We start from the raw sequence: 14,812 nt of genomic DNA on the forward strand, positions 1-14,812 counted from the left end.
TATGAGCGCCTACAGTTTGCGTCTGATGCTGCAGTGAAGAAAACACCAATCCTGTTCCTAAGGAGCTTACGCTAACGGGAGACACCCTAATGTGTCCTACCGCCTACGCTCCCAAAAAATATATATATAATCTCACCACATAACCTAAATTTATAAAATCTGACTTGGGGAAATGGAAGCGCACGCTCGTCCTTGGGGCCGCTGAAAGTCAAAACCGTTCCTGCTCCCGGTGGCGACCCAGCCTCCCGCCCAGCGCCGCGTCGCAGGGAGCGGCGCGCCTCTGTGACGCGCACGCCCCGCCCACCGCTCCCTTCATAGTGCCCCGCCCCCGTGGGCGAAGTGCGCAGACTCCTCAGCCCGGCTCCAGTTCGGTCGGGACGCCGCTGAGCCCGCGACGTCGCCTCCCGGTGAGTTTCTGAGGGGGCCGCCAGGCCTTGTCCTTCCGCAGTGGCCGCGCCGGCAGCAGGGCACTGCAGCCGCAGTCCCGGCCGCGGTGTTTGGTAAGCAGAAGCCCCGGCGTGCCCTGAGCGTGCAGCCCCCCGCCGCTCGGCCCGGCCACAGCCCCGGGCGTGAACGGAGCTGACGGAGGATGGCAGCCTCCGGGGTGGAGAAGAGCAGCAAGAAGAAGACCGAGAAGAAACTTGCTGCTCGAGAAGAAGCTAAATTGTTGGCGGGCTTCATGGGCGTCATGAATAACATGCGGAAACAGGTACCGCCTTTGTGGGAGTGACGGACGCCAGGGGGGAGGGGGTCCGGGACTCGCGCCCCTGGCTCCCTGGGCCGAAACCGCGCCCGGTGGTGATCGCGACTCTCCTCTGTCCTCGCCTTTCCTTCCATTTTCGCACGCCAGCCGAGCTGCTGTTAGTAGAGGGTCGCGTTAACCATTTGTCGAGCAGAAGCGTCTCCTCGTCTGCCGGTGCTGCGTGGCTCGCAAGTCAGGCTCCTGGGAGACTCCTGGGCTGGCATATTCGGCATCGCGTATCGGTTGTGTAACAGCTCTGCCCTAGTTATCTCTTTGTGAGGCGAGGATCCTTCCATTGGCGAGCCGCCGCGTTAAGGTGTCGTGAGATCTCGTGCGAAGAAGCCCATTGGCACAGCCCAGCCCGAAGCCCCCTCAGAAGGAAGAAGCATTGCTGGCCTGAAATCAGCTACTCTTAGATAAGGATCCCCGCCCCTCGTCTGTGTTCCCCGGGTGGAGCTAGTTGAAGGCAAATCCTCCTGTACGTGTTAATTTAGAGCAGAGACAGTCACCGATAAATACCGCGCAGTCTTTTAAGGCCCCTCTGCGCCTCTGTTATTAAGAGGAGCTCTTTGTTCTGTCCTTGACGTGTGGCGCATTAATGACCGTCTTCACGTCGGCGAAAGGTGGGTGATGAAAAGAACGGATCTTAACGCGGAGGATGTAGACAAGAGAGGTTTTTTGGTGGGTTTTTTTTTTTAATTCCATAACATCTTATACCAGTAAGTATAGAAAAGTCACTTGGTTACCGTAAGCTTTATTTATAGCAAATAGGCATCTTAGATGTGGGAATGTTTCTGTTCTATAGCTGTGGTCCTGTTTCCAAAGAAGACAAAAGCAGGGTGTATGAATAACTGCAAAACCCGGTTTGCTTATCTAGTGGTTTTGATGGGAATATGGAGAACAGTACAGGAATTTGAGATTTGTAAGAAGATCCTAGCTTCTGATTTCTTGAAGCAAACTCTGACTGCAGGGATCTTGTCTTTGTTCATCAGCTCCTGGCATGGTGCATGAATGCGGTACAGATCTGTCTGAATGCCTTTAAATCTTCCCCGGCTTTTGTGCCGAAGTCGCCGTGAATGTCTGCATTCAGTATTGTATGTAACTGACTTTCATGTATCTATTTTCATGTATACATTCAAGTTCCTTTCATGTAAACCTTTTTATATTTGCAACACCGGTGACTTCAAATTACTGGTGCATTTAACAAGTGTGTGCTCCTAAAGGGTAGTTAAACACAGTTAACCAGTGCTCAAATTTGTTTCTGGCAACCCTTCCCCCCCCCCCCCCCCCCCGCCCCCCTCCCCCATCCCCAGAGAGGTGGTTTCATCTGTGGACTCCAGCGTTGTAAAGCTTGCCTCATTCCTTATGTAGATAGGTTGCAGCTGGGTTGCAGCATCAGCTGTTTACTTGAGGAAAAGGGGATTGTATGTTTAACTGTTTGGGTTCAAAAATTGAATTGTATCCATTTCTTAGATTTAGCTTTAGACTATGTTAACCTCTGTTTATCCACTGTTAAACTAGAAATAAAGTTACTGAAAAATCAGGATTCTGTTACTGTGTAGTAGGGGAAAATAGAGCTGGAACAACCAGAGATCTCTTCCACAGTGGTTCACTGATCTTAATCTGCGGGTTCTCTTTTTGTCAATGGCTTTGCATGTTTTTAAGGTATTCTCCAGTAGAATTTTCACCAACTTCATGGAATCCTTTTGCAAGATGTGCAGTTTCGTTTGCAGTTGATGTACATTGTACTCGTATTGTTTAACGTCGTAACACAGGAGAGACTCACCAAGAATGACTGACAAGGGCATTTGATGGGATTGGCAGAAATAGAAAGTGGTCTGAGCCAGAGGAAGAATGTTTGGATGAGAACCAGTTTTATAAGTGTTCTTGTTCTTCAGTGAATATTTTTGTGTTGTGACTCTTTTTTCTTTCCCATATGACTTCATTACTTTGGGGATCAGGATAATGAGTGCCTAGATGACAAGGACCCCTCTGTACACACCCAGAAACATTCTTACAAGCACTTGAGAACACTGAAATTAGAAAGCCTGAATTCAAATTCCTGCTGTACCATTAGTTAGTTTTGTGATCTTAGATAAATATGACTTAGGTCATTTCATCTCTCCATAACATAGCAGTCAATTCTATACGTAGTGGCCAAGGAGGTTGTACAGAGCCAGCAGCCTCAGCTTCTTATGGGCCCCTTTTCCTTCATCATCCTTGCAGTCATTTCTAGCCTTTTATTTTTAAGTAAACTTTCCAATGAAGTAGAGAATTCACTAAAAGGATACAAATCATAAACATGCAGCTCATTGAATTATTACAAACTAAACACACCATCAACGATAAGAAATAGAACATGAAGAGTACACAAGAGGTCCCCCTTTACACTCTTCTGAATCACTACCCCCCCCCACCAAAGGCAACCACTGTTCCAACTTCTATCACCATAGATTTTTTCTGTTTTTGAACTTATATAAATGAAATCCTACTGTATATATTCTTGAGTCTTGGCTTCTTAAAGCTAACATTATGTTTGTGAGATTTATGTCGTTCTGTGTCACTTTAGTACATCCTCGTTGTGCTTAGTATTCCATTGTATGAATACACCACATTTATCCATTCCATCATTATGGACATTTGAGTCATTTCTAGTTTGGCACTATAAAGACTAGTTCTACTTGGAATGTTCTGTATATTTTGTACATGTCTTTGGATGTGTGCATGTCTGCATTTCTGTTGGGAACTACATAAGAGCGGAGCTGTGGAGTCATAGGTTACACTACATTTAGCTTTGATAGACACTGTCCTGTAATTTCCAAAGTTGTGTCAGTTCATGCTCATTCCAGCTGTGTACGAGAGAGGGTTTTGCTCTCTGTCAGCACTTAGTATTGTCAGTCTTTATAATGTTAACCATTCTAGCGGGTGTATTGTAGCATCTTACTAGGTTGAGCACCTTTTTATTTCCCTAACTTTTTGTTTAGATTAATTTTATTACCTAATACACTAGAGAGGGGCTCTACAAAGGAGGACTGGGTCATAGTCACTACTGCTCCTATCCAGTTGCTGTCACTGTGTTAATGAAGTCTAGGAGACCCTTAACACTCGAGGGATATGTTTTGAGACCTTTCGGAGTACCACTGTAGTTTATAGTTTTCTCATGTTAAATGAATTAAAGCATAATTAGAATTTAAAAGCTTATGTTAAAGCCCTATTGAGAATTATGTGAGAGAACCAAAAAAAAGCTGATTTGAAGACTGGATGCTGAGCAGTTAACTGGGATTATTTACCAACTAAAAGGACTCAGCTTCTGTACAGTCACCTCTTAAAGATTGTTAATTACTGGTAGTCATTTTCTTTAGGGTCTCTTGTGAATGATCTAAACCCTCTGCATTACATCTTCAGTAAGAGAAACACTTCTTGGGCATGTATTTTCTACCAGCTTTGTCTTACTTAATTCAGCTAACAGTTCCCATATACAACTCCCACCATTCAGACCTTCCTGTTCTTAATTGCTGCCTTCTCCTTTTGTCTGTCCAGTTTAGGAGATAATCATCTCTCTCTTCACTCCCTTTCAAATGCCCCAGGCTTTCTTGACATTCAGCCTTTTTTTCATATCCATCTGGCCAAAAGCATTGATGACAATTTACCTTATTTGTGCAAGGCTTCCAAGCACAGCTGGAGAATATCCCATTATTGAACAGTCCTCTGCTAGGTAAGTCCTAATTTCAACAGGGCTGTCAGTACTGGTGATCAATCCTACTTTCCATTAATTTTACTGTTTTTCTCTAACCTGAGTCTTTTCTCTATATCCTCATTTTCAGTAGGGCATCCCTCTTGTGATATCACAAATAAATAGAAGACATTAGTTTGGAACTATCTAACTTTTAACTTTCTACCACCAAGTCTTTAAGCCTATTTTGTCACATTTTATTTTGCTACCATGAAGAAGCTGCCTCTTTTCCCTCTAAAGCCAGTGATTTCACCTGGGCTTTGACTCAGTCTGGTCAGAAAAGTTATATTGTTGGTTACTCCATCTCTGCTAAACACCCTTAACTTCTTCTTTTCTACTAGACTCTAGCCATCAACATTCAGTCATGTTTTAACCTCCCTAGCTTTTAAGCCAACCAAACCAATCCACCTATTCTTAGTCTCAACATTCCCCTGTAAATAATACCTCTCTCCCCCTTGTTAAAACCAAAAGGTGGGTAGATTCACTGCCTTTTTTTGGCTCACTGTTGATTTATTCCCTTATCTCAGTTTGACTTTCTAACTCAGCCCTTCACATGAATATTTATTGAGACCCACTCTGTATGCTAGGCATTTTGCTAGATTGTGTAGTTGCAGTGATGAGCAAAACCAGACAGTCCCTGTCTTCATGTGGGTTTTGTCTAGTAAGAGAGACATTAGTCAAGCAGTCACACACACATGTAAAATTGCAACAGTGGTAGGTATTATTAAAGAGAAGAACATAGTACAGTGAGGGCATATGAATAAATCATTTGACATCAGGAAGATTTCCCCAGGAAACTGGTAAATGAACTGAGAGCTGAAATAAGAGTAAGGGCACCTTAAGGAGGAGCCTCTTAGGTAGATGGAACAACAAATGCAGAGGTTCTGAGTCAAAAGACCTACTTACCATAGAATGGCAAGTGCAAGATACTGATTAAAGGCCAGTGTGACTGGAGCACAGAACATAAGGGGGAGGACGGCGAACATGAAACTGGAGAAGTAGAGAACTGTCCATGCATAGTCTCATAAGACATTAGGGGGGGTTGCCTCTATCCTAAAACCCCTTCAGATGTGGTGTGTGTGTGTGTGAGTGTGAGTGTGACAGAAACAGAAAAGGGATCTGTGAGTATTTGTTTTTCTTTTGAAAAAGATGGTGCCTAATCTGTGGCCAAATGGGAGAACTCTCAGAGTGGTTGTTGGCAGACCAAATAGGAAGTTGTTCAGTAACTCAGATGGTCCCTTGGACTAAGGTGGTAGCAGTAGTAGTAATGAGGAAAAGATGACATATTCAAGATTTAGGAGGTAAAATCAATAGATCTTGGTGATGATAACTCTCACATGTGGTTGTGATGACTAAATTAGATAGCCAAAGTAAAATAAAGCATGACCTGATAATGTTGGCTATTTTTGTTGCTCTTGTGATATGGTGGTTGATTCGATGATTAGAGATTTAATACAAGTTGTCAGTTATGACCTCTAGGGTTCTAGAATTCATAACTAGATAGATGATGACATTAGCCACCAAGAGAGGAGACACTAGAGAAAAGGATCAAGGCTTTGAGGAAAGGATTATAGGTTGTATTTTAGATATGTTCAGTTCACAATACCATGAGACAGCAAGGTATATAATGAACTGACAGGTTTGAGAGTTGTGGGTTAAAAGTATAAATTTGTGGTGCACCTGGCTGGCTTGGTCAGTAGGTAGAGCAGGAGAGTGCACAACTCTTGATTTCAGGGTTGTGAATTCAAGCCCCATTTTGGGGATAGAGTTTACTTAAAAAAATTGTTTTAAGTGTAAATTTGTGATTATCTGCAGATAGAAGATAACTTTGTTGAAACTATGGAGAGTCAGGAGTCTGGGATAAAGAATAGGAAGGAGCCTATAAAGGAGACCCCCGCTCCCCCCCCCCCAAAAAAAAGACCAGAAGAGTAAGAGGAAAGTGAGAGTTTTCAAAATCGGGGAAGAAATTGTTTCAGAAGGAGGATGGCAAATTTTGAAGCCTATGAGAAGTCAAGATATGATATAGCAACACAGGGGAGTTGTTGACTGTAGTGTGTTGTTTTGATTGGAAGACAGATGGAAGTCAGATTGGCATGAGTAGGATATGAGACCATTGAGACAATATTTTTGGAGAAACTTGGCCCAGAAGGGAGTAGGGGAGTCCAAATGAAGGTTGTTTGGTTTCATGTGTTTAAACTGAGGAGATATAAGTGTGCTTCAAAACTGAAAGGAAGAATTCATTTGAGATGTAGAGGTTGAATGTATATGAAACAGAATGTATAATTGATAGATGATTCCTGAGATAAGATCTAAAGTAAAGGTAATTAATCTGTCATGGGAGGAGGATAGTTTCTCTTTCATCAGAGTGGGAAGGAAGAGTGGTTGGAAGAGAGGTTTGGAATCAGAATAAAAGAGCCTCTGTCAGAGGCTGTCTCTCTGAAAAGTAGCAAATGAGACCATCTGCTGAAATGAAGGAAGAAGAAAATGAAGTTAGAGGTTGAGGAAAATAGTTTTTGTGGAGTGGAAATGGTATGATGGCTGGCAGTATTTTTGAAGGTGTTTTTTTTTTGAGGTTAATTACCATGGATTTGTAATTAATATTTATCCTCACCCTGGCCTTCAAAGCCCTGTCTGACCTGATCCCATCCTATTTCAGTCAGATTTCATACCACTGTTCTCATAGCCATTTCACTCCAAGGCACCTGTCTTCCTTCAGAGCCTAAAATGTTGTATCAGTGCTTGTAACTCTTTCCCTCTTACTCATGCTCAGTTCTTACCATAAATGGCACTTCCTCCCTGAATGCCCTTCGTTGGGTCAAGGGCATGTACTACATATACTCTATTTCTTTCCTTCACCCATTGATCTTCTTTATTAGACAGACAAACACTTTGTATGTATGTCTTTGCTACTAGGCGCTAAGTTCCTTGAGGGCAGGGACAATATCTGTCTTATTCAGTGCTATATTGCCAACATCTACCACATAGGTGTCAAATATTTGTTAAGTAAATAGTTGATGTCATAGGTATGGTTGATAACACCTAGAGATTGAGGAGGAAGTAAGAAGAAAAGACAGGATGAAATTCTAGGGGAACATCAACATTTTAAAGGATAGAAAGAAAAGTGCATTGGAGATTGAGGTGTGGAAGGAAGAAAGACAGCAGGGAATAATGTCATTGAAACCTAGATATAAGTTACAAAGAAGAGGAGACAGGAGTATCAAATGTAGTAGGGAGGCCAAAAAAAGATAGTGTTCCCTGGGTTTGAAAAGTGGTGCATTTAGCAAATAAAGTTTTAATGGAATGGTGGGGGAGGGAGCAGATTTTAGAGGACAAAGGAAGGACAGAATGGTGAGTACATGGAGAGGGACCTGCCTCCTCTGTGGCCAAGGCTTTCCAGGATGAGATTAATGTTCTTTAAACACCAGTGGTATATACCCAAAGGATACAAAAATACTAATTCAAATAACCATGCATGCACCCTAATGTTTACAGCATCATTATCTTCAATAGCCAAACTATGGAAACAGCCCACATGTCCACTGACTGATGAATGGGTAACAACACGCATGCAAGCACACACACACAGATGCACACACACTTTTTATTCAGCCATAAAAAAGAATGAAATCTTGCCATTTGCAACAACATGGATGGAGCTAGAGAATATTATACAAAACAAAGTCAGTCAGAGAAAGACAAATACCATATGATTTCACTCATATGCAGAATTTAAGAAACAAACAAGCATAGGAGAAAGAGAGAGAGAGAGGCAAACCAAGAAACAGACTCTTAACTGTGGAGAGCAAACTGTACCAGAAAGGAGGTGGGTGGGTTAAATAAGGAGATGTAAAGAATGCACTTTTTGTGATGCGCACAGGGGTTGTATGGTAGTGTTGAATCACTAAATTGTATACCTGAAACTAATATTATACTATATGTTAACTAACTAGAATTTAAATAAAAACTTCAAAAAAGTAAAATGTACTTCTAAATTAAAAAAAAAAAAAAACTCTGGTAGTATAAAGTGCATACTGCCATCATGACACTTACCACATGTGTGTTGAATACAGAAGCACATCTTAAAGGAGACATGATTGTATTAAAATTCCCTCTGAGGAGAAGAAAATCAAGATTTGGGAGCTGCAAGAACCATGCCAACCCCAGAGGCCTCTTAACTTCTCTCTAGGACACTGCCTTCATTGCACCTCAGCTCTGACTACCGCCAATCTGTTTCTCTTTCAGAGTTTCAAATCCTGGAGAGAGAGGATCTGATAGACCTAGTTTGGGTTGAATGTTAACCCTTTGAATCAATGATCTATGCTAAGGAGAACAAGGTCATGTAGCACAAACATGATCTTGAAAGGGTTATTTTATGTACTTTATTCCATTTCTGGGGAATGGAGAATTACAAGTTGGGTAGCTACTCCAGTGGGCATCTATTACAAAGATTCATATCATTAAAACAGCTGGCATATTATATATTTTAATACATAATAATATAGCATATAATTTAGTTACATTCTGTTGAACTGTCTAAAATGTGGTTGATTAATATTTAAGAGAGGCACTCTTAATATGCCATCTATGCTAAATGTCATAAATTCTATACTCAGTATCAGGTTAGTCTACTGGAAAATGGTTTGCCAGAATGAAATTAGTTCTTTTTTAGACCTTTGAATTGCACTTAAATTCAATCACAATTTAATATTATACTGTAAGCTTTTATCATGAACAATGATTTTAAAATATCTTTGTATCTTCTATAAAACTTCTTTTAGTCATGTTGTCTTTAGTCACTCATTGCTATGGGAAACAATATGCTATAGTGGAAATAACCTGAGTTTTGGAATCAAACAGATCTGGGTTTGAATCCTAGCTCTTCCTAATTGTGTGACATTGGGCAAGTCAACTTCTTTAGCCTTTTATGTTTATATTTACACAATAATGATTATAATAATATACTGACCTACCTTACTGATGTTGGGGATAGTGAGAGGGAGAATGTGAAAACTCTTAATAAATTATTTGATGTTAAATATTGTTGATTTTGTTATCACAACGAGTCTACTGTCATTCTTGGTTATCAGCAAAAGAAATATGTTCTCAAGTCAAAATAATTTATTGTAAGAAGTTCAGAAGCTTATAATGTTGACCACAGGCTGGAAGATGAGCAAGCATGGCAAACAGGCAGAAATCAGGCATTCTCCGTTAGCTAGGCTTCACAAACCCTGGAGTTCATTACAGTGTAGGCACAGTCTTGACTACCTGCTGCTGCTGCCACCACCGTAAAGAGATTTTTCCTCCATCTTTCTATCATTTGCTCAAGATTCAAAATCCTGAAAGCTGGCATATAATTGACTGGCCTTAGATTGTTTGCCAGGTTTTGGCTCTGGTAAGTGAATAATAGAAACAACTGACTTCTAGTTTCCATAATGAGAGTCAGGCTCTGAGAATTGCCCTCTCACCATTTTCATAATGAGAAAATTTTCCAGAAATGGGAGGTTGGGTTTTGTTTTTTTTTAATTTGTTTATTTTTGAGAGGGGGAGAGAGAGCATGAGCAGGGGAGGGGCAGAGAGAGAGGGAGATACAGAATCTGAAGCAGGCTCCAGGCTCTGAGCTGTCAGCACAGAGCCCGACGCGGGGCTTGAACCCACAGACAGTGATACCATGACCTGAGCCATCCAGGCACCCCAGGAGCTTCGGGTTTTAATAGGCAGGAAATTGGGTGCTAGGTTGCCAGAATCCACAAATGTCTACTGTGATCTATATACCTCAAGCTGTTAAATACAAACATGTATGCACTTATGCTCATTCCTATAATTAAAAAAAAGTCATCAGTCTTTTTCACTTACCATATCTAACTTGAAGTTCAAGATTATTGGTGATACCAGTTTCTTCTATAGTCTTTTCAAGATTCTTAGGCCTAAGTCTTAATAGATTTATTTGATTGTAAAGGGGAGAGTTTCACATAGTTAAGACTTATATAAATATAAGAGCAAAAAGGTGCCTGGATGGCTCAGTCGGTTAAGCATCCAACTCAATTTTGGCTTAGGTCATGATCTCACAGTTGTTGAGTTCTTGTGCACTGACAGCACAAAGCCTGCTTGGGATTCTCTCTCTTCCCTCTCTTTTGCCCCTCCCCTGTGCATGTGCATGCTCTCTTTCTCTCTCTCTCTCTCAAATAAACATAAATATATATGTGTGTGTGTGTGTGTGTGCGCACGCATGCACGTGTGTGCAAAGATGAAAATAAAAATGCAAGCCACATTGTTGTTATTTAATATTTTTATTATGCATTGTTTTCATGACTTCATCCTTCCCTGACTATTCCTATTTGTCTTTAGCCAACTCCTCAAGGTTCTTTTTCTGATGGGATGATCTAATCCTTTATTCCTAGGTATCTTGAACCTTTGGTATTACCTATAAAGTCACATTAGTCTTCCATTAATGCTTATTACTAGCTTTAGCAGCACGAGCCTTAGGCAGGAATTTGATTTTATGATATTTATAAGTTGATTAGTTAGCCTGTTGCTGTTTATTTTATTTTATTTTGTTTTTTTAATGTTTATTCTTGAGAGAGAGAGCACGCGAGCGAGTGTGAGTGAGGGAAGAGCAGAGAGAGGGAGGCACAGAATCTGAAGCGGGCTCTAGGCTCTGAGCTGTCAGCACAGAGCCCGACGCAGGGCTCGAACTCACGAATCAGATCATAACCTGAGCCAGTCGGACGCTTAACCAGCTGAGCTACGCAGGCGCCCCAGCCTGTTGCTCTTTAATGGATGCTGGCAGAAGACATGAGACTCCTAGATTAGAGACAATAGACTTGCTTACTCACAGCATAGCATTATGAGCATCCGTATGTATGTGTCAGTTCCTCTTGCCCCACAAGTACTATGAGGGTGACCTGCCCGGGGCCCAGATGGATATTATACACACAGTGGGTTTGTGTTGTAGCTCTGGAATGAACACTGAGCTTAAGGAATCTGCCATTTTTATAGCAAACAATAAGCAAGCCTGCTCCTTATTCTTGTGAGGGAGAAGGTATCTCATCCCTATGGTTGCTTGCTGGCAACATAATCCTGAGAAATGGTGGCCCAGGGAAAAAGTGTCAGGGCCTTGCCTTCTTGACATGTCCGGGTTTTAAAATATATAGGAATTCAAGAGACCCACAGAGGTCTCTTCTCTCCCAACAGACAAAAGATACCGAAGGGGATCCCCTGAGCTCCAGCTATCTTCTGTCCCATAAAGAGCAGTGGTTCCCCCCCCCCCCCTTCTTTGCCAGGTTCAGAGAACTACCCAAATGTAGTAACTTTTGTTCTTTTTACCCAGTGGCAGGAGGAGGCCAAAATGGCCAGGCTACAGTTTTAACTTCTAATTCCATGGAAACATGATTCTATCACTTGAATCATTCTTCTTTTGAGTCCTCATATCTCTAAACTAGCAGAACCCACCTCCAGAGACTGATTGCTGAGATCAGAAGCAAAATATTTGTGAGTGAATCATTAAGCATAAGAGTGAGGGGAGTTTCTTCCATCCTTTGGTTGCCAGGCTAACTCTGGCTATAGGGAAAACATTATTTCTGTGTAAATTATGTGTAATCACATCATTTGAAAATGGATTCTACTGCTTAAAAAGTTTGAAAACCACTGTTATAAGGCTTTTCCCTGAAAGGAAAAGACATATGTATTCTGTCTGTGTGTGTGTGGTGTGGGCTGGGAAAAACATTTCTGACCTTCACCTTTCTGAAAGAGGAAATGAGGTATCTTGAACTCATCTCTCTCTCTCCTACAAATTTTGCCCAATGAGAGAGAAGTTCTAATGAAGCTAGGATTTAAGACGTTGTTTTATTAATGGTAGGGTTACTCTTTTGAGACTTACATACTTTTTGCCCCAAATTTTTATTTAAATTCTAGTTAACATACAGTGCAATTATTGGTTTCAGGAGGATTCCGTGATTCATCACTTGCATACAACACCCAGTGCTTATAACAAATGCCCTCCTTAATACCCATCACCCATCTAGCCCATCCCTTACGCATGCACCCAGCTCCCTCCCTCAGCCCTCAGTTCTCTGTCTTTAAGGAGACTCATATACTTCTACTTAAGGTCTCCATCTGCTAAGGAGGACAGGTAGGATATGTCTTGTGGACTCTATAAGGTGGATTTGGACCCCGCTATATGAATATGCAAATTTAAAAATTTAGATTATTGGAGTATTATATGGGTGTGAGTAGGTGGGGAGTACTAAGCACTCACCCATCTGTTTTATTTTGTCTCACTTGGCTGTAAATCTTTACATAAACTCCCTGAGTTGAGAATCTCAGAGGGCTGAATAATAGTATTCAGGCACCAGAGCCCCATCCCAACTCCCAACAGAATGTACTGGACCAAGTAGCTATAAGTTCTTATTTCCAAGTTTTGTTTTTGTTTTTGTTTTAAGTTTTCTGTTTTTTGTTTGTTTTTAACCTGTACAGGGAGCGTTTTGTTCTTTTTTTTTTTTTTTAATTTGTGTTGAGAGAGAGAGCACACATGCATGAGCAGGAGAGGGGCAGAGAGAGAATCCCAAGCAGGCTCTGTGCTGATAGTGTGAAGCCTGACAGGGGTTCAATCTCATGGACCATGATATCATAACCTGCACCAAAATTAAGAGTCAGATGCTTAACCAACTGAACCACCCAGGTGCCCTGGGAGTGTTTTGTTCTATGTTAAAGGCATCCTCTATCAATACCTATTCTTCCATGTGTCTTCTGCAGACCACCTTAGGAAGATTATTTAAATTTTTTACTCCAGAAAGCTTTAAAATGAGTAGATAATCTATTAACTCTAGACTGGAAATTCACTTGCATTTCCCATCTAAAATTTTTCTCAGCCAAGGTGTCATTCATAGCTTTCCAGATTATCTGGAGTGATACAAATGACAGCTTAAAGCGCTCCATCTAATTCCATACTAGCAATATAAAATCCCCCAAATCTGTTATGAACCCACTCATTATTAAATTCCCACATCTGTGATTTCCTTGTGGGTTAAAATTAAAGGGAGTTCCAAATGTGTGTTCTCTCTGGTTTCTTATATGCCAAGTCTCAGCCAAAAAGCATTCACTTAAGTGTTTGGGTAGGTTCTGGGACTTTGTTCAGCAGCTGCAGCCTGGGCTATCTTCCACTGGCATATATTAAGTTAGTTTAGCACCTCCAAAGCTGAATTTTTCCAGTGTCAAGGTGGTTGGTGCCACATGTTTTCAGAATGTCAAAGGGTTCAGAGGACTCTTAAGATGAGTACAGCATCATCCTGATCCCCACAAACCTGAAAAGATACAAGCAAATCTCCCATCTCTACAATAGATGTTGACACCTTACTATACAGTCCTAACCCACATTGTTCCCAGACAAAAACAACAGAAACGTCGGTTTCTAAGAGAACAGAGAATCTTCAAAGAAAACTTCAGGACATCTTGGTTTTTGGCTTGCCACAGGTTGCCAGTCTGTGTTGGCTACCTATAATTTATAGACTCTAAACTCAGCTAAGAGGAATCACTTATCAAGAGGCTAATAGGGACACTTTACCATATAGGGAAGAATTTTGTCTATGCATTGTAATGTTTCACTGGCATAGGATATTTTGTACTTAGAGAAATTTGCCAGGGGGATTTGCCCAGCTGCCAGGTCTTCTAGAATTTCTCTTGTTCCCCTTTGTCCTGCACATTTAAAGCTTAATTTTTATTTCTTTTTTCAACCTTGTGTTCCTCGCACCCCAATGCTAGAATAGTTGAGTTCTGTCCTTTGAGAGAGGATGATCCACATTTGTAGCAGGCAGTCGGGCAAAGCACAATCTGTAGCCTTGCATTCTCTACTGTTCTGATCCTCCTAGTTCTGCACCCTTGTGTCCCCATTATGATCCTGTCCTGCTGCGAAATTCCTTGTATCTACTAATCCTGCCTCCTGAAGGGGTCTTTTTTCCTTTCCATTTTTCTCAGCTGGAGAATGGCCTTTGACTGATTCCTCTAAAGCCTATGGGGACCAACATGGCCTTTGCAGTGTGCTCCTCAGAATCTTCCCTTTCCTCGTTATTTGAGCTTTCCAGACCTTGGAAACTCAGTAGTAGCACACATAGTCCTTTCTGTTACCTGTGTGTGTCAAAATGGGCTGTGTCTCTGTTGTCTGTTTCTTTCAGGCATCACCAGCTGAGTTGTTAACCTGTTTAAGTTAAATCTTTTCCTTTCTACATAGTGTGGAGCTAACTTTATTCAGATCAGAATAACTTCCTTTTCCTTAACTTTTGATTTTGGGCCCAAATGTTTGTTTTGCTTCTTCTTTCTCTAGTGCCTTTCTTAAAAGACACTGT

General features: G+C 41.4%; 1 protein-coding gene across 9 annotated transcripts in view; it reads left to right on the forward strand.

Annotated features, from left to right (window-relative positions):
* The first annotated feature begins 294 nt into the window (after positions 1–294).
* Positions 295–14,812, forward strand: part of KLHL7 (kelch like family member 7) — a 69,923-nt gene continuing 55,405 nt past the window's right edge. Inside the window, exons 1-2 of one of the 9 annotated variants that reach the window (XM_019825599.2) lie at positions 340–709; positions 1,735–1,836. In XM_019825599.2, coding sequence (XP_019681158.1) covers positions 1,819–1,836 — 18 coding nt within the window. In that variant the 5' untranslated portion in view covers positions 340–709; positions 1,735–1,818. Of the gene's footprint in view, positions 710–850; positions 1,366–1,734; positions 1,837–11,828; positions 11,964–14,812 lie in introns of those variants that run through there. The other 8 variants (XM_045052488.1, XM_011280429.4, XM_011280428.4 and 5 more) reach the window with 8 other exon arrangements.

Source organism: Felis catus, chromosome A2, assembly GCF_018350175.1.
Source record: "Felis catus isolate Fca126 chromosome A2, F.catus_Fca126_mat1.0, whole genome shotgun sequence".
Classification (NCBI taxonomy): domain Eukaryota; kingdom Metazoa; phylum Chordata; class Mammalia; order Carnivora; family Felidae; genus Felis; species Felis catus.